At 32.1% G+C, this 18,334-nt stretch overlaps 1 protein-coding gene across 16 annotated transcripts in view; it reads right to left on the bottom strand.

Moving 5' to 3' along the window:
• The window catches only part of GPHN (gephyrin), a 252,541-nt gene that overhangs the window by 57,247 nt on the left and 176,960 nt on the right, over window positions 1-18,334 (bottom strand). For 12 of the 16 annotated variants that reach the window (XM_039326899.1, XM_039326897.1, XM_039326889.1 and 9 more), the window contains one exon: window positions 1,035-1,091. The exons of the other annotated variants lie outside the window; for them this stretch is intronic. In XM_039326899.1, coding sequence (XP_039182833.1) covers window positions 1,035-1,091 — 57 coding nt within the window. The remainder of the gene's footprint in view (window positions 1-1,034; window positions 1,092-18,334) is intronic. 16 annotated transcript variants of the gene reach the window in all.

An 18,334-nucleotide genomic window follows, 5' to 3' on the forward strand; every position in this document is an offset into this window, starting at 1 on the left:
GAATAAAGGTGATACACACACACCATACACACAAAAGAAAATAATTTTCAAGACAGAAAGCTGAGATGGCAAGAAAGTGCAAAAAAGACAGAAAGAACTTTGTGCTCCATGTGGTGCAAAACATAACTGAATAAAGTGAAATGCTTCAAAATGTATAAATAATAATTATCTATTTATACTGCTGAATATTTTGAGGATAACTATGCTGTGAGCTTTCAGCATTTTTATAATCCAAGATATTAAAAATATTTCTACTACGTTCATTGATTTGTTAGCCAACTCTATAAGAATATATAAATTAACATAGCTTAATATGATATACCACACAAGAAGATTAGTTTACTAATGTCAAATATTTAATTTTAAAGGGAGTATATTCAAAGACATTTCACAAAATCTCTATCTCTATTTTCCATTTAAATGAATGTGCAAACACATGTTCGAGTTCATCTAATTTATTGTACCTCAGCACTTTTAAAGAATAAAATCTAAGAGAATTAATAGAAAACAACAATTTAGTTATCTTTCAAACTGGAAAAAGTGTTGTGTCTACTTAGATACAATTGAAAATACATCCATTCAAACTACCTTTTTCCACTTAAAAGGAATAAGACTAACTCCTATACTGCAATTACGGAAGTTTAAGAAAATGGTAGATTGTGCCTCAGAATCCTTCTCTATCCTTCTCTATCTAGAATGAACAGAATTTGCTACCTTGCCTTCTTAATAAGTGTTCATGATTCTACTCCAAAGACAGGTTAAGGAAGCTAATTTCTTTTGCAGAGGTACAGTATGATTCAGAAATAATAGTTTGGCAACTTTCCTTTCGCTGACTGAGTTATGATGGCTCTTGTATAGCACAGAAACAAATAAAAAGTGATCCCACAGTGATTAAAAAAACGTGAAATAAAAATAAGTGGAATGGTGAGAAATATCGAAGCTCCACCCTCTGCCCTCCCTCCCCACTCTCTGTAAAAAAAAATGTGTAGGCTATAGAAGAAAACTTGCAAAATAAAATTTAGAAACATATTTACTTTGAGGGATCCAACTCTACTAGCAACTCCTTTGCTTTCATCCGGGCGTCTAATTTGCTACAATGAGGGAAGATGGATAAAAAAGACAGAAGAATAAAGAAAAAGTAAACTTAAAAAAATTTCCACACAGTCAGTTAGCAGTGCATGCAAGACATTACTTTGACTTTCTGACAAACTTCTAGGGAAAAAGGACACAGACTCTTATTTCTGGATCACATTATGACTCATTTGCTGAGTTCTTTCTTTTTTGTAATGATATAGGTACTGAAATTGGACACACTGTATTTACTAATTATTGTTTTAATAACACAGAGAATGCTGCAAGAGACTGGATTTGATTCATGAAGTATTGACAGAAATATAGCTGAAAAGTACGAAATTGTGCCATATGCTATATAATTTAAGCACAGACCCGAGAAACCTGCTATTGTAGATTGAGCACTTAGCACTGCTAAATATCATGAGTGACAATTGGCAGAAAAATGTGCAGCTGCCCCATGTTAAAATAAAATATCAGCCACTGTTCTTAGCTCCCAATTAAATACTTTTGCTGCCCAGCCAGAAAATTTTAATGCCATACCAAATGCTACTTAACAATAGCCAAGACACATCTATTTTTTTTTTACTACTAGCCTCATTGTGCTTTTCATTACTTAGAAAATCCTACACTGTGCAAAGCAATTAAGAAATAATTCTGTTATTGTTTACCAAGAGGTTGGGTTTCTAACAATAATGTTGAAAACTAAATAGAAAAATATGCATACATACACACATGCACACACACACACGATAGCATATTTTTATTGTATCTGTTTTGATAAATTTTTGGAAACACCCCCCCCCAAAGTGTAAAGGCTAACATTTTGTATCGTATATCACAACTTGAAGGAATTAAACCTGGTGAAATATTCCCACTGGAATGGGATGGATAATAAATAAGGTAGCATAATACCAAAACCACGTTGATCCTGAATCCTGGAATTTCTGAGAATATTTTGACAAAGTGGAAACTTATAACTAAAACTGAAGTTCACATCTCAGAAAAAGGATAAAAAGAAAGGTGAACTAGTTTTGCTTATTAATAATAAGAATCAGGTATATGGGGACTCCAATCATTCAGCTAAACAACTTATGATGGATTTTTTTTTCTGATTTAGTATTTCTGTGCCTTAATTCCTCATTTATAAAGTATTTAATCATATATATCTTTATTACATACTAAGAGACTACAGATATATATAAGGAATAAGATGCAAAAGAAATTCAGAGGAGAAAAGCTTCATTATTTTATTTCAAATAGCACTTTCTTAATTTCTCTTCAAGAATAACTATATTAAAGAATATAGAAAGGGTGTAATTTAATACTTATTTACAAATAACTATACATTACAATTACACATGTAAACAATGGGATTCATATCAAAAGAGTATTAAGTTTTTTTAAATAATTGCACTTGAGATAAAGCAATAAAAATATATAGGTATTTGCACTGAAGCTTCAAAATATGGAAAGATAGGCTGAAGATTGTGTTTCAAAAGTAAATTGATTTCTATTAATAATGGGAAATAATGGGAAGATTTTAAATTAATCCAAATAATTCATCCTTCTTTACGTAGTATTGTATAATGGAAAGAGACAGCAAATGTGCAAGCAGAAGCTTTTTGAATGGAAAAATCCATTAATGTACTATTTTCCATTACTAATTTGGAAATATGTCAAGTTAAAAGAAATAACACACCATTGTTTTAATAACATCAAGTTACTCGGCCTCAAATCTTGCAAATGAATGAAAGGCACATAGCCTCTGGCATCTCAGATAGAAAATAAAGAGGACCAGGACAACTTTTTCCATCAGGCTAAGCCAGAAATAGATGTAAAGGCATCATTAAAGTGCTACATATATTATATTTAGATAGATGGGATCAGAGAGTTGCCACCATGTATGCATTTGAATAGAACAGAGCTGGAAGGGACCTTGGAGGCCTTCTAGTCAGCCCCCTGCTCAAGCAGGAGAATCTATACCATCTCAGACAAGTGACTGTGTAGTCTCTTTTTAAAAAATCTCCAGTGATGGAGTGCCCACGACTCTGGGGGAAAACTATTCCACTGGTTAATTGTCCTCACTGTCAGGAAGTTTCTCCTTAATTCCAAGATGCTTCTCTCTTTGATCAGTTTCCAACCATTGTTTCTTGTCCTGCCCTCTGGTGCTTTGGTGAATAATGTGACCCCCTCTTCTTTGTGGCAGCCCCTCAAATACTGGAATACTGCTATTATGTCACCCCTATTTCTTTTTTTCTTTAGACTAGACAAACCCATACATTTGTACTTAAGTAAAAGATGATTTGGAAAGCAGAAGATGAATTTCCCTAAATTAGGAATATAAAATGTATTCATTCTTTTCTACAGTTCTGCACTTAGGATGTTACTAACTGCATATAATACACATGAAAACAAAAAACTCAGTCAAGGCATATGGACAAGACAAAGAAAAAATAATGTAAGAATTACTTACCTTTAAGATAAAATTTTATGGTAATCTACTTCTGCATACTATAGCACTCCTTCACTTTGTATCCTATTAATTGGTTAATCTCCTTTAGTAGAGTAAATCATTGATTACCATTGTTTTGATAGCTATGATTATTTGTTGCTAATTTGTTCCAGGTGCCACCCAAAAGACCGAAAAAGATAGAAAAAGCTCAGCCATTCTTTTCCTTTGTTGTATCAATGGATGGGGGCTTAAGAATGATTAATGCCCTGCTTGCTTCTATTCAATTGTCAGTCAATATTAGAATGTTTGCAGTTGAGAGCAGGATATGGATCTCTTCCCATCATTCTGTGAGATCTAGATAACAGTTTTTATTAATCTAGAAAAAGATCTGATGTTCTGTTAGAATTACACTTATTTCCTTGATATGTGTATGCTAAAAATTGACATGTTCAAAAACTCTTTCTAGTTTGCACTTTTCATTATTGTCCATCCAGTTAAGTCATGTTTTATATGGCCATATCAAGGACCTGATAATATTAGATTCTTAAATAATATAACAGTGTTGCCTAAGTTTCAAACTATTATTATTTCCTTGGATGAGAAAGCATTTGATGGTCCACTGAGAGTTTTGTGGATAAATTATGGATGATTTCTCTGCAAGCTGTTACCGCTTTCTATACTTTGAGTATTGAAACATAAAGCTTAGTATTTGTATCGTCTCTCTGCAAGACAACACATAGGATGAGCCAAAAGGAAAAAAAGAAAATAAGCACTGGAGAATGGCTGATGGAGCAAAATATCAACAAAAGACAACTGCAAAATAAGGCTGATAGGGAGATAGGAAAAATATTACAATATTAATGATAGTATATTCTTTAGGAAACTTAAACTGGAGCTCATCTATCTGCTTCCTTTCTGATTAAAGAACAGTTAGGCTGCAAAATCTAAGGGTTTGGTGGAAAGGACAGCAACAATGGGATTTGATTAATTATGGATTTTTCTAAAGTACATGTTTTATAATGGTTAAAGCATCAGGAAAGAAGCTGGTAGTTCTAGTTGTCCTTTGGGCACAAAGTCAAACAGGTAGCCTTGGGCCAGTCACTTTCTCCAGTCCTAAAAAGGAGGCAATGGCAAACCATTTGTGAAAAGCCTTGCCAAGAAAACTGCAGAGACTTGTCCCAGCTGTTTCTGAGAATTGGACATGACTTAAGGGAAGGGAAAAAAATTATTAGATCTCTCAGCAACATGCAGAATCTTAAAGTTAAAGGCAGAAAATCCAAATTACTGTGTAGTGAATACATCCACCATTGTGTAATTGTTTCTGAATGATTTTTTCTTGTATTTTTTTCTAATATTCAAGTGGAGTCTGCCTTCTTTTAATTTAAAACCATTATTCCGATTCTGATTAAAATCATTATTCTTGATTTATTCAAGAGAGAAAAAATCTTTTCTGGAATTTGAAAAGTTCTACTATAATTCTGTTTGATCATTTTTTTTCAAGGCTAAATATATTTCATCCTCTTAATCTTTCATTAGAAGGCTTAGTTTCCAGTCCCTTGATCATCTTAATTGCCTTTTCTGTGGCCACTTTGATATCCCTGAATTGTTCTTAAAGTCTAAAAGGACACAATATTTAGGGTGGGGTCTGACCAATACTATAAATGTGATTAACTTAATAGATAAGGACAATGTTATGGAATGTACCATGAGCTCTCTAAAACATTCAACAATTTATTTCATAATATACTTATTAATAAAATGGTAAATATGTACTGGCTTAAATGAATTCATAAATCCTGAATTATTATAGAAAAGAGTGTTCATAAATGGTTCCACATCAAGAATACAAATTAGATAACTATATAATCAAATTAAATAATCTTTGAGATACCTTCCACCTATATGTTATTTAATTTTATAGTATTTAATTTCATAGATGTTGAATGTTACACTATGTTCCATAAGCTTCAGTGGCTGCAGGTTTGCTTCCAGGTGCAATTCAAGGTATTGGTTATCACATTTAAAGGCCATGGAATGAGTCCTGGTTATCTGAGGAACTATCTCATCTATACCAGCAGAAGGAGCATACTGCGGACCCTGTTGGTTAAGGAATTTCAGCTGGTGGGGTCCAGGAGAAGAGTCTTTTCTGCTGCGGCACCTGCCCATTGGAACATCCTGCTCCTTGAGGTGAGATCCATACTCACCCTTTTGATCTTCCACAAGGGCCTGAAGACCTGGCTCTGCCAATTGACTTCAGACCCCAATGTGCATCATGCTGGCGGTGGCAAGATTAAGACAAGACTTCACCTCCGCCTGTTCTTATCCTACTCCCTTCCTTCCTGTGTTTTTAATTGTAAATTATGATTATTATTATGAGGTTTAATTATTTTAATGTGGGGTTTTTTTTTTTGGCTTTTAATGTTTGTAAGCTTCCCAGAGTTACCTCTAGGCGAGATGGGCAGCAAACAAGTTAAATAACTATATCAGTCTCCAATAAATTACTTTCTGGGTAGCTTAATGTCAATAATAATATGAAAACATAAATCTTGTACTATATATTTTTTGAAAGAAGGAACATCCAGAATTTTGTGAAAACTTATTTTTGCAAAAACAGAAATAGTATGGAAAAACCACAAGTTTAGCATGAACAAAAGACTATACTTAAGTTTTATTTTAGTAAATTCATTTTTCCTCACTGTATTTTTTAAATCTCTAATTAAAATGTTCTTTTAAATCTTATTTAAATCTTCATTACTTACTGAGTGAAGCCTAAAGCAGGGAGGATTCAAAGGAAGGCAGGTCAGACGATAGCATGTAAAAAAAAAAAAAAGGTCCTGACAGAGGATCCTGAAAAGCTTTCTGTTATTGTGTTTCAATGCCAGAGTGGTTGTAGCTCTTTATATCAGGTAACATACTATATATCATATCATATCATATCATATGTAACGTTAGCATAAAGTGATATCATCAGGAAAGGTTGTGAATACTGATCAATTAAACCAACTATATTATTTTGACAGTGGGGAAAGAACCTATATATGGGACTACATGGCAGGAACTCCACCACTGCTAGTCCTAAATCCAGATGAGAAAGGAGGAAAGTGGGGAATAGGGCTAACAATTCAACCTCAGAATTGTTTTAACTGCTACTGAAGCAATGGGTGCAACCAATGAAATCTTGCTTCCAGAAGTTGTGGGTGCTCCATCACAGGAATTTTTAAGAAGAGATTGGATAGCCATTTGTCTGAAATGCCATAAAGTCGCCTGCTTGGGTGGGGGGAATGGACTGGAGGACCTTTGGCATCCCTTCCAACTCTGTTATACTGTTCTGTTATTCTGTTATTCTTCTTATGATCCCATATATCCTTCCCACCAAGCACAAAGAAAATCTGGAATGGTACAGGATCTCCTGCCATGGGCAGTGGTTTGGACTATAGGGTTTCCAAGGTCCCTTCCAATCCTATTGTTCTATGTTTTAAATCTGATCAAAACTGTATAATTGCCCAATTGCAGGATAGCACAGGAAGGCCTAAATTTAAGTCACCAGGAAAATTTCATAGTCATAATTCAATTTGTTGAGCTTAAATATGATTGGTCTATATGCGTCAGAGAAGTGCAAATACTCAAATAAGCCACTTGTTTTCTAGCATATTCTTCCATATTTGACATGAGACAGAACTACTTCTTTCTTTGTAAATTAGTGATAACTTTAAAGATAAAAAGATAAAAGCAAAAAGTGGTACAGTCTTCAATAGAAAAGGAATGATATAGTCTTATTAAGATCAAGATATTACCTTTCTGCATAAATGCATAAATATGCATATTGTAGGATAAAAACCGGCTATAAATAAATATAAAACTAAAATTTGAACAAGAGTGTTCGTTCTGAAAGCTTCACAACATACAAGGCCAAGAACTACAAGAAATAATTTTAATTAGTGAGATGAATGCAAAATAGTTGTTCTATTCATCTTGGAAGATAAAAACAAATTATTTAAGTCAGCTCCATAAGGACAGCCACAAATATTATTATAGAAATTGATACACTAAGTCTGAAATGTAGTATTTAGAATATTTAGTATTTAGAATATTAAGAAAATATTCTGCATACAGTAAATTTATTTTCATTATTAGCTCACTAAATATTATAATACCATCATAATTTCAGAACAATAAAAATTCTGATCATTTTTGTTATTATAGAAATGGCTAGTACATACAATATTAAGTATATAATAGTAAAAAGTTGAGGCTATAATGTTACTATCTTATTCTACAGCACTAAAAAGAGTTGGAAATCAGTGCTTTTTTTCTTTTTTCCCCTTTCCCCTATACTTCTTTCTCTTCCCTTCCTCCCTTTCCCTACTATTTTCATTTTCTTTTGTATTTTATATCTTGATAAACTTAATATAATTATTAAAAGGTAAAAAAAGCTAACATTTTTGCTTTTCATAAAATCTAATAACATCTGGAAAAAATTATTTAAATATGAGTGAAGCAAATACAAATTAAAGGAATATATATTGTTATATATTATAAGGGAATATAATTCTTATAATTCATACATATTCGTATTTCTGAATTAGTATGGAATTTTTAAAAACTTATAGCTAAAGAAAATTATGTAAAAAATTAAATAAAGCAGTGTGTATGGAATATATGCCATGTAACTTCAGAAATCATTTAAAAATTATTGTCCCTTATCCCAGGTTAATATATTTTAATGTGACTCAAAAAGACTATATGTAAGGTCAGATTCTGAATCTCAGAAAAAGGCAGAATTAGCATCACATATTTATCTGCTGCTTGCTGATATATTTAAAAGTACCTGGATAGCACAACACTATCGTTCTATGATAATTATAGATTTGGAAGCAGCCTATGTGAATAAATATTTAAGTTCTGCATTTCAAGTATCCTCTTTCAATTATTTTTCTATTTAAAGTACAAATAATCCTTGGGCTACAATGGCAATTGGGATTGTGATTGCCTTTGTTAAACAATGTAGTCAAAACAATGCAACATCCTATGCAACATCCTATGACTGCATTGATTAGCAATCACAATTCTGGGCAATCTAAGTACCATCCAAGATTTTTTGGTATGGCACACAGTGTGCGATAATTACAAGTACAACCTCAGCTGATTTATGCCATAATCTTTTAGCTTCAATTTTCAGATTTTTTTAATTTTATGACTGTCTCAAATTTTCTATCTTCTATTCTACTGTCCCCTTGTATTACCACATAAATTATCCACAGCTTCTTCTTTTCAACCACATCTAAATCTGGTGTGTTATGAGCCAAGACTTTTATCTATTTACATTCAGAAATCCCACAATATTTTAACCTGCTCTTTTTCAACTACTTTTTCAACTATATATTCCCACCAATTTTTCATTACTGGCACAGATGTTTTTACAGATGTTCTAGTGAATTATTTTGGTGACTGTGTTAGATCACTGTTTGTAATCAGTTTGTGCAATTTGCTTCTTTACAGAATTTGATTTTGAATCATTTGATGATTTTTCAATTCTAGCCTTGATTGCATTAGTTCAAATAGTGTGCTCTTGGGTAGCCAAAATCAAGCCTTCAGTTTCTTTAGTTAATATTCCAGATATTATCTCTTTACATATATGCATAAATATGGATATAGTAGGATTAAAACCAGCTATAAATATAAAACTAAAATTTGAACAAGAGTTTGTTATGAAAATTTAAAAACATACAAGGCCAGGATTTAAAAACTGCAAGAAATAATTTTAATTAGTGAGATCAATGCAAAATAGCTGTTGTATTCATCTTGGAAGACAACAACAAATTATTTAAGTCAGCTTCCATAAGAACAACAACAAATATTAATATAGAATATCAGAAACACTAAGTCTGAAATTTAGCATTTCTCAAAGAAAATATTGTGCATACAGTAAGTTTTTCATGTTCATACCTGTACATTCAGTAATTGCATGCTTGTATTTTGGTTGATTATTTTACATAATCAGCTGATGCATGCTTTTTCCTCTATCAATCTGTTTCTATGGGGCAGTTATAATTTATCAATATTACTGCAGGAATGTAACACAGTGAATAGTCATCAGTTTTCTTGTTTTTCAGTCCAGATTGTCCAGTTCAGCCTGTGTCCAGTTAATAATTCCAGCAGTGTCTATTGAATCAAAGGTATGGCATAGGTACTGATGGCTTTGATGGTATTTCCATTGTTCAATTTTGTTTTTAGTACCTTTCTTATTTTCTTACTTGGATATATTTCTTTATTAATCATATTTTTAACTTATCCATGCTTGATGTTACCCAACTGTTAAATGCCCAGATACTAAAAGGCTTCATCCTGATGGTGCTTGATCATTTGACTATTTGGCATTCCAATTCCGTTCCATTTCAATTTCCTTACTATCAGTTCCATTACTGCTACTGTAACACATTTCTCTAAGTCAAATTCCATTGCTCTCTCTGTGCTCAAAATTCTTAAGGTATTTGTCAATGGATTTTGATTTCTGATTTTCCAGAAATCATTAAATCATCCATCTAAAGTAAAGATGAGATCATATTGGTATACTTTGCTGTTTTGTAGACAACATCATTATTATGTTTGGTCACATATGTCAAATCCTGGCATTTTTATCCATCTATTGAATCTTTCTCAAAGATCTGGGACAGGCAAATGTTATTGTTCGATGGTATTAAAAGAATCATCACAGGATGTAAGCTGCTTCAAGTAAAACTGCCTTTTGCAATTGACCAATTATGATTTTGTCAATGCCGAAAGTATTGAAGTAGTGTTCCGTATGTTTTGGGATTGTACCTAAGGTACCTATTATTAGTACTAACTTAGCTTTTTTGCCACAGGTTTGTTTGCAGGTCTTTGTATTTGTGATTTTGTATTTTGTGATTTTCTCTAGTTCTAGTTTCTTCTACTCTCCAGATACTGCAACATCCACTATGCAGAATTTTTTGGGTTTTTTTATGAATAATTGTTAATTCAGGGAATTATGTGGAAGATATTTGTTTGCTTGAATTCTAAAGTCTCAGAGCATTTAGATTCTTCTTTTCTATTATGAATTATATCTATTTTTATTTGGGGTGTGTGTGTGTATGTGTGTGGTCCACCAGTCTTGCTTGCAGAAATGACATTTCTTGCAGATATTTCAATTCACAATTGCTATTTTTTCATGCTATTGTTTTTGGTCAGTTTGTGCAATCTTCTTGCAGCAATTAATTAGGATTTTCTTATGTTCTTTTTTTTATTCCCATGCAATATTTTCTTTATATGTCAGAAAGTAATTTTATTTCCTGACCATCTTCACTTTCATGGCTACATCTTTCATTCCTTTGTATATTTCAAGGTTTTTTTTACTATCTATTGGCATTTTTAGTTAATGTTATCAAAATTTGACATATTTGATGTGCTAACTGTATATTATATTTTATTTAAAAAATAAACTATTAATAAATTGCTAGCAAGGTAAAAAGAATTTTCCAAACAATGTACATAGGTTACGGAATTAGTAAAAGCAAAAAGCATATACATAAAGTATAATTTCTGACTAGTTTGCTATATGGATCACATGATCTAATAAAAAGAAAAGAAAAAATAACAAGGCTTTTCAATTTACTGAGCTCATTATATTGTTGATTATCATGCTCAACTTTTTATTTCATACTTAGTTAGAATAGTAATATTAGTAATTGAATAATGAGAAATTCAATCTTCTGGAAAATAATTATATACTTCTGGCTAGATTAATAAAATCTTTAACACTAAAGATAAAAGCATTGCTTTTATTTCAAGTCTCACTAAATCTAAAACTTGTGTAACAAAACCAAGAACGTTCTTTCTCAATATAACTACTTCTTCCACTCATCCAGCTTCCATCACATTTTTTCCCTTTTTTGCTGTTGTTTCTTTTGGAAGGCAGAAAGGAATGTGAATGTATGTAGATTTTGTAGGGTAATATGGATTATGAGTCAGTAAATGGTTGGCAAATGTAGATGAGGGGATAAATTAATATTACACATGGCATATCATATTTTATTAATTGCAATTAATAATTTAATGTTTTTATGTCATCCATTTTTGAACTGTGACTTCGGACAGGTATGTACACAACACTTATTGGAAGAACATTTGGTTTCAGATAACCTGATAACCTGATATAAGTAATGTCAGAAGCTGGACTCTGCATGAAATTTGTCTCTATAATTTATTTTCTGTCTACTTTCCTTTTGAGGAATTGTATTAAATTCAGTGTCATAAAAGGAATAATGATGATGCCCTACAAACTCATTTGAAGGAATTAGAAATGTATCCTAATTGTATTTTTAATTTTCAGTGATGTGAGGGTTTTTAATACATCTACTTGGGATTTAAAATCATTTTAAACATATTTTATGTTACGAATAAATAAAAAAGAGAATCTTAATATAGTATGTTAGAAAGAATATCAGAAAATATTCAATACTTCAGTTCAATAATAATTAGCAAAAATAAATAGTAATATTGTTGGTGGCTAATTAAGCAAGGTCAAATTATTTTATTTAGCCCAATCTAAACTGTTTCAATGACTTGACCCATATCATATGTGGCATTTTCTGCTAATAGTATGACACAGTACTGCTCATTTTGGGCAAATGTGGCCTAGTATGCCAGAAATGCAATCAACTTTTAGTGTAACAACACACAAAATATTTCACAAAAGCTAGGATCTTGTGATTAATTAAGAAGGTACATGCAGTGAACTGACACTTGTGAAAGCCTCAGTTCATCAAAGTTATAAATGGTATTGAAGGTGAATATTCATGAGCCAATTTTCAAATGACCATGGTGTGTGAAAGATCATGAATTAATTAAATGAAATGAAATAAAATAAAATGAAGGCAGGGTATGAATTTAAGAGAATGCTGAAAAAGGTAACAGATATGAATGAAGGTCTGAACTTTCAAATAGAGTTAATATGTAGGCAGAAGTGAAAATACAAATTTAATTGAAAAATAAAAAGGCTAAATATGTAAAAAAACATGATCTAGACTCTAGATGGTCAAGTAGAATGTCTTATGTTAGTGACAGTTCCATATTTATGTTCTAGAAAGAATAAGAATTGAAATTTGGGGAAAAACTGTATGAAAAAAAGAATTACTCTAGTAGAGTGAGAATGAGTACAAAAAGAAGTGACTCGGCCCTTCAGAGTCAAAGGAATGAATGAGAATGGTGACCGGGGAATATTTGCTTAGAAAAAGGACAGCTCTAAATACGTGGTTTAAACATACAATGAATTTAAAAGTGTGACTGGTTTGAGTATGATGAAAGACAGAGAGGTGATGGATAGCAGGCTGACAAGAGGTTCTGAATGTGGAGCAGACCCTTTTTCCGGTAATGACAAGAATGGATGTGGGGGGAAAATTGAACAAGGAAGAAAAGAAAAAAACTAGAGTGAGAATAAAACTGGAGAAAGAAAAAGCCCTAAATGGAAAAGTCTTGCAAAACTGATTAATGTAAGCTTCCAACAGAATGAAAACAAAGTGGTCATAAAAAAGATGATATGGAAACTGATGCGGAAAAGAGCAACAAGAATTATGGCACAAAGTGCCACACAAGTATGTGAGGTTATGCTAGTAGGAAGTATGAAGGCTTATAGGAAGATGAATTGAAAAAGGCTATTATGAGAAAAATGGCAGATAAAAGAATTATTGCTGAAAAAAAATGTAAAAGGAAAAGTACTGTATAAAAGCAGTGGTAGTCAACCTGGTCCCTACCGCCCACTAGTGGGCATTCCAGCTTTCATGATGAGCGGTAGGGGTTTTGTCCGAAACTGAAACACTTTCCTTTTTTTTAATTTAATTGACTTTTAAAAAAAAACTCATAGCATTATTTAAAAACATTTTCATTAGGTTTTCATAAAATTCCCCGCGACAATTTAAATTTCTGAAAATATACTGCATAAGTTTAGTTCACGTTACGTAAGTGAAACTAAATGGCGCTATAGTGCGACTGCAAACAAAAGAGTCTCGTTTCAGAATAGCTCGCGCATCTCCCCCCCACACCACCCAGCTGTAACAGACAAGCAGAGCTGGTAGCTGGCGCCCCCCAAACCCAATCCACGATGCGCAAGAGGCATGCACAGACGACGATACACAGCGCAGGCTCTTTTGTTTGCGGTCGCACTGGTCAGTACACAGTTAGATTTGTGAGAGTGAGCACGTGCCTACAGCTTCAAACAAAATATTGTGAGTCCATGTCTCAAAAAAAGAAATACGCTCATGGCTATTTGCCAGAGTATCTGAAGATGGTTTTCATAGAATCTGTTGTAAATAAACAACATCCAATGTGTTTATTGTGTCATAAAACATTGTCCAATGACGCAATGAAGCCAAGTCGATTGCGAGAACATCTTTCTACAAAGCATCCAAATGATAAGGACAAGCCCATTGAATATTTTCAGGAAATATATAAAAAAATTCAAAATCATTCAACAATCGTTGCATCATTTAAGAAACAACATGCAGCAAACGAAGATGGATTAATTGCCGCTTATCGCATTTCATAATTAATTGCAAAAAGTGGTAAAAGCTATAATATTGGAGAAACTGAAATAATAGCCTCTATAAAAGAATTTATCTCAACAGTAATGCATCAGGATATACCTGAAATTTTAAAAACGTTGCTCCTAAGCGATAGCACAGTAAATCAACGAATTGAAGAAATGGCAGTTAATGTTGAAAAAAAACTGATAAGTATTCTCCAAAACTCTTCATTTTCCATGCAATTGGACGAGTCTACCATTGCAGATAATAATGCTTTATTGATGGCACATGTACGTTATTTTGATGAAAACAATACATTACGAGAAGAAATGCTATTTGCAATAAATCTCATTACAGATACAAGAGGATTATCTATTTTTAATACTGTGAAATCATACTTTACAAAAAATAATATTCCTTTGAATAATATTGTTGCATGCGCTACTGATGGAGCACCATCAATGGTAAGTCGCTATCGTGGATTTGTTGCTTATTTGAAGGAAGAAGTGCCAAATGTTTTATGTATTTATTGTGTGGTGCGCAGACAACATCTTGAAAACATCTAAGTACAAGTCTCCATTCCTCATTAACTAAAATAATTCGAGCCATAAACAAGATCAAATCCAATTCAAAAAATGATAGAATGTTTCGACAGCTTTGCCAGGACAATAATGAAGATTTTATTACTTTTGCACACAGAAGTTCAGTGGCTGTCAAAGGGTACATCTTTGGCTCATTTTGTAGCATTATATGATAGTGTCATACAATTTTTTGAAAGTAATAATGAGACCAATCTGTGTCAACAGTTAAAAACAGTTAAATGCCAAAGTATTGTGTCATTATTTATTGACAAACTTGAACTATTTCGTTATAATCTCTTGAAGAGAGAATTTCACCAGTTTCCTGAATTATCATCTATAAAAGATGATGTAACTCCAGAGGATATTGACAGATTCAGTAGCCACCTCAACGAACTTAAATTGGACATGGAAAAACAATTTGAAGATATTTTGAAATTGAAGGTGTATGACTGGATGAAAAATCCTTTTACCGCAAATATTGAAGAGGCTGATACAACTTGCCAAGAAGAACTGTTAGAAATTAGATATGATGAAGAAAGTAAACATAAATTCGATATGAAAACCTATGGCAAAGTAAAAAAATGCCTGTCTTATATCCAAATATATGGAAAATGATATTCAGTTTATTGATACCTTTCCCTACCTCATATCTTGTGGAATCAGGCTTTAGTGCTATTAATCATATTATGACCAAAAAAAGAAACCACCTGAATATTTCCGAAAGAGGAGATCTTCGTTTGTTCCTTACAAAAATTGAGCCAGATATCCAGTATTTAGTTTCGCAGCATCAGCCTCAGGGATCTCATTAATAATTTAATTAATTAAATGTAATTTCATCAGACTTCATGCTTCTATGTATGCAAAGTATAAATAAAAAGATAGATTTAACTACAGTAAATTGTTTTATAAAGATTTATTCTGCCAAACTTAGTGAAAGTCCAACATAAAGTATTAGGAAAGTAATTATTATTATATGCTTTAACTTGCTGTAACTCTGCTTTATAAATTTTATAAAGTAAAGTTACTTCCCTACTTTATAACTCACCATTATTATGGAACTGGTGGGCAGTTAGAAAATTTTACTACTAACAGAGATACAAAAGTAGGCGGTAGGTATAAAAAGATTGACTACCCCTAATGCATACAGAAAGGAAAAAATAGTTGAAACTAATATACCCTAAGAAAGCAAGGAATCATTAACATTTAAAAAGACAGAAAAATCAACTATTTTTATGGATTTTTTTAAAAAATTGAAATGGATGTGATTAAACAAGAAATCTTCAGTGGAGGAAATGGATGAAATTATTTGTAATTGAGAGAATGAATAGTAAGATTTTTATGTAAAAGATCATGATTGGTAGAAGAGTGTAATTAAGGTTACAAACATTAGTTTCTATGAAAAATATGATTTGCTCATGGTTATATGACTTGCTTAATATCTATATGCAGATTGTATCTGATCCTGAAGATTGGATTAATGCCATTATTGTTCCTCTCTACAAAGAGATAGGTAACAAAACTTTCTGTTTAGCAAAATTTTGTGTGAAAGTGTATGAAGAAGAATCATTATTAAAATTTAGAAGTGCATCACAAATTTATGCCAGGGGAACCCAAATCAAATTTTTATTCTTCAGTAGGTCACTGAGGAATATGTGACTGTCAAAAAGATTATGGTACATTTATCATTTTAAAGAAGGCATATGATAAAGTGAATTGGAAACATTCTCATATTCTGAAACAGAAATACAAATGGACAAACTCAGTATAAGATGCATGAGATTTGGACATTGAAAGAATTTTTGAAAATTTAACTATCAATATAGGTAAATGGGCAAGGACATTTAAACTATCAGGAAAATCAGGAGCAGGAAAACTTTATCAGGTAGGTTTTTAAAATGAGAAGGGAGAAAAGCTTTCTCTCTTTGCTCTTTGTTCATATTAGAACTCTTTCTGCAGGGCTTGCACAAAGCCACCTAAAAAAAGAATCCCCAAAACATAATCTGGACTGGAGAACAGGGAATTTTACAGCAAGCTAGATCAGAAGTCCCCAACCTTTTGGGCACCAGGGACTGGTTCCGTGGAGAGAGGTTTTTTCACGGACCGGAGGGTGTGTGGTTTTGTGTGCTGCCTGCATCCTGCAGATGGGACTTTGCTTATTTGTGTGGATTGGTTGCTGGCATGCCGTGGCCCAGTATTGGTCCACAGCCCAGGGATTGGTAACCCCTGAGCTAGACTATTCAAAAGTTTGTAACTGACACTCAATCTAATTTAAAATATATGTGACTATGTCATGAGAAATCATATTCCAATGCAGTGTTACAAGGAATTTCAATCATTACATTTTACCTTTATATTATTTATAAAGGTAAATATTTATATTATTTATATAATTTAATAATTTGTATTCCTTGAAGAAAAATTTTACTATGTTTTTTTCATATTAGGTTGCAGTGCATACATATCCATTTTATTAGAGTGTGCATGTTCTGTACAATATCCTCTTTTAAAAGTAACTAATAATTTTTGATTTTATTTCCACTGAACAAAAGCAGTTCAAAAATAAATGTGCAACATCTGCTTTTATAAAAAAGAGAAATTAAGGCACAGACTGGGTTTTCAGTTTTTATTTATCTTGTTCATCCAAGCTTAGTAAATTTTCAAATATAGATCAATCCTCATTTTAATGGACTTTTGTTTAGAGGACTTCAGATACAAGATTTCCGTCTAGAAAATCACTTGGAAAAAAAAACAGACAAAAACCATTGTATCTGAGATTGTCCAGACAAATTATATCGATTAGGTTATTTGCATCTATTTATATCATCTATTTAATATGGTAACAATGCAAATTGATGAACTGACACAGATGACAGAAGTTGATATTATTTATGGATTTAACAAATATTTGATTCTAAATGACCCATTAAACTGAGGGTTTATTATATTATTACCTTGTAATAGGTTTTAATTAATTTTGAAAAGAAAAAAGGATATTCTCAAAACCAACAAGAAAAACAATAAAAAACTCTAAAGTTTGAACACATTTCTACATCAAGTCTACTTTTGTTATTCAGGAATGTATGTATTATTATCCAACATATGTAATACATCATAACAAATGTCAGAACGTTGAAAAAATATAAGTTAATAGCTTGACATACCTTAACATGGCTTGCAGAAATAAATAAAAAATAATAACCAGAGATTTGTAATTTCAAAGAACCATGAACCAAGAAACATTTCATTAGATTTATTCTGTTTTCTGTTAAATATGTTAGTATTAAAATACCAGAAATAAAGCCTTGCCATATGAAAGAGCAAACAGAAAAGAATTCATGTTCTATGAGAAGCTATATTTTACTAGATTTGCTATTTGTCCAAATTTGCTATGGATACACTTTATGTTATGTATTATACCAAATACATTACATTACCTGCAAAAGTCCTGAACAATCCACGTGAAATAATATCTAAAGTACAAATTTGTCATTTCATAGGCTGGCATTAAAAGTTTCCATATAATTTAGAGTTTCCAAAGAGGAGGCAGCAAGTATCCAAGTTGGGGCAAAATTGTTGTCTTGAAAATGCTTGCAGTACAGATAGTCCTCAACTTATGACCATTCATTTAATGATGGTTTGGAGTTAGGACAGTGCTGAAAAATGTGACTAACCCCTGTGATCATGTGATCGCT

The sequence above is a fragment of the Crotalus tigris genome, unplaced genomic scaffold, assembly GCF_016545835.1.
Source record: "Crotalus tigris isolate CLP2741 ecotype Arizona unplaced genomic scaffold, ASM1654583v1 scf7180000024346.1432988, whole genome shotgun sequence".
Lineage (NCBI taxonomy): Eukaryota > Metazoa > Chordata > Lepidosauria > Squamata > Viperidae > Crotalus > Crotalus tigris.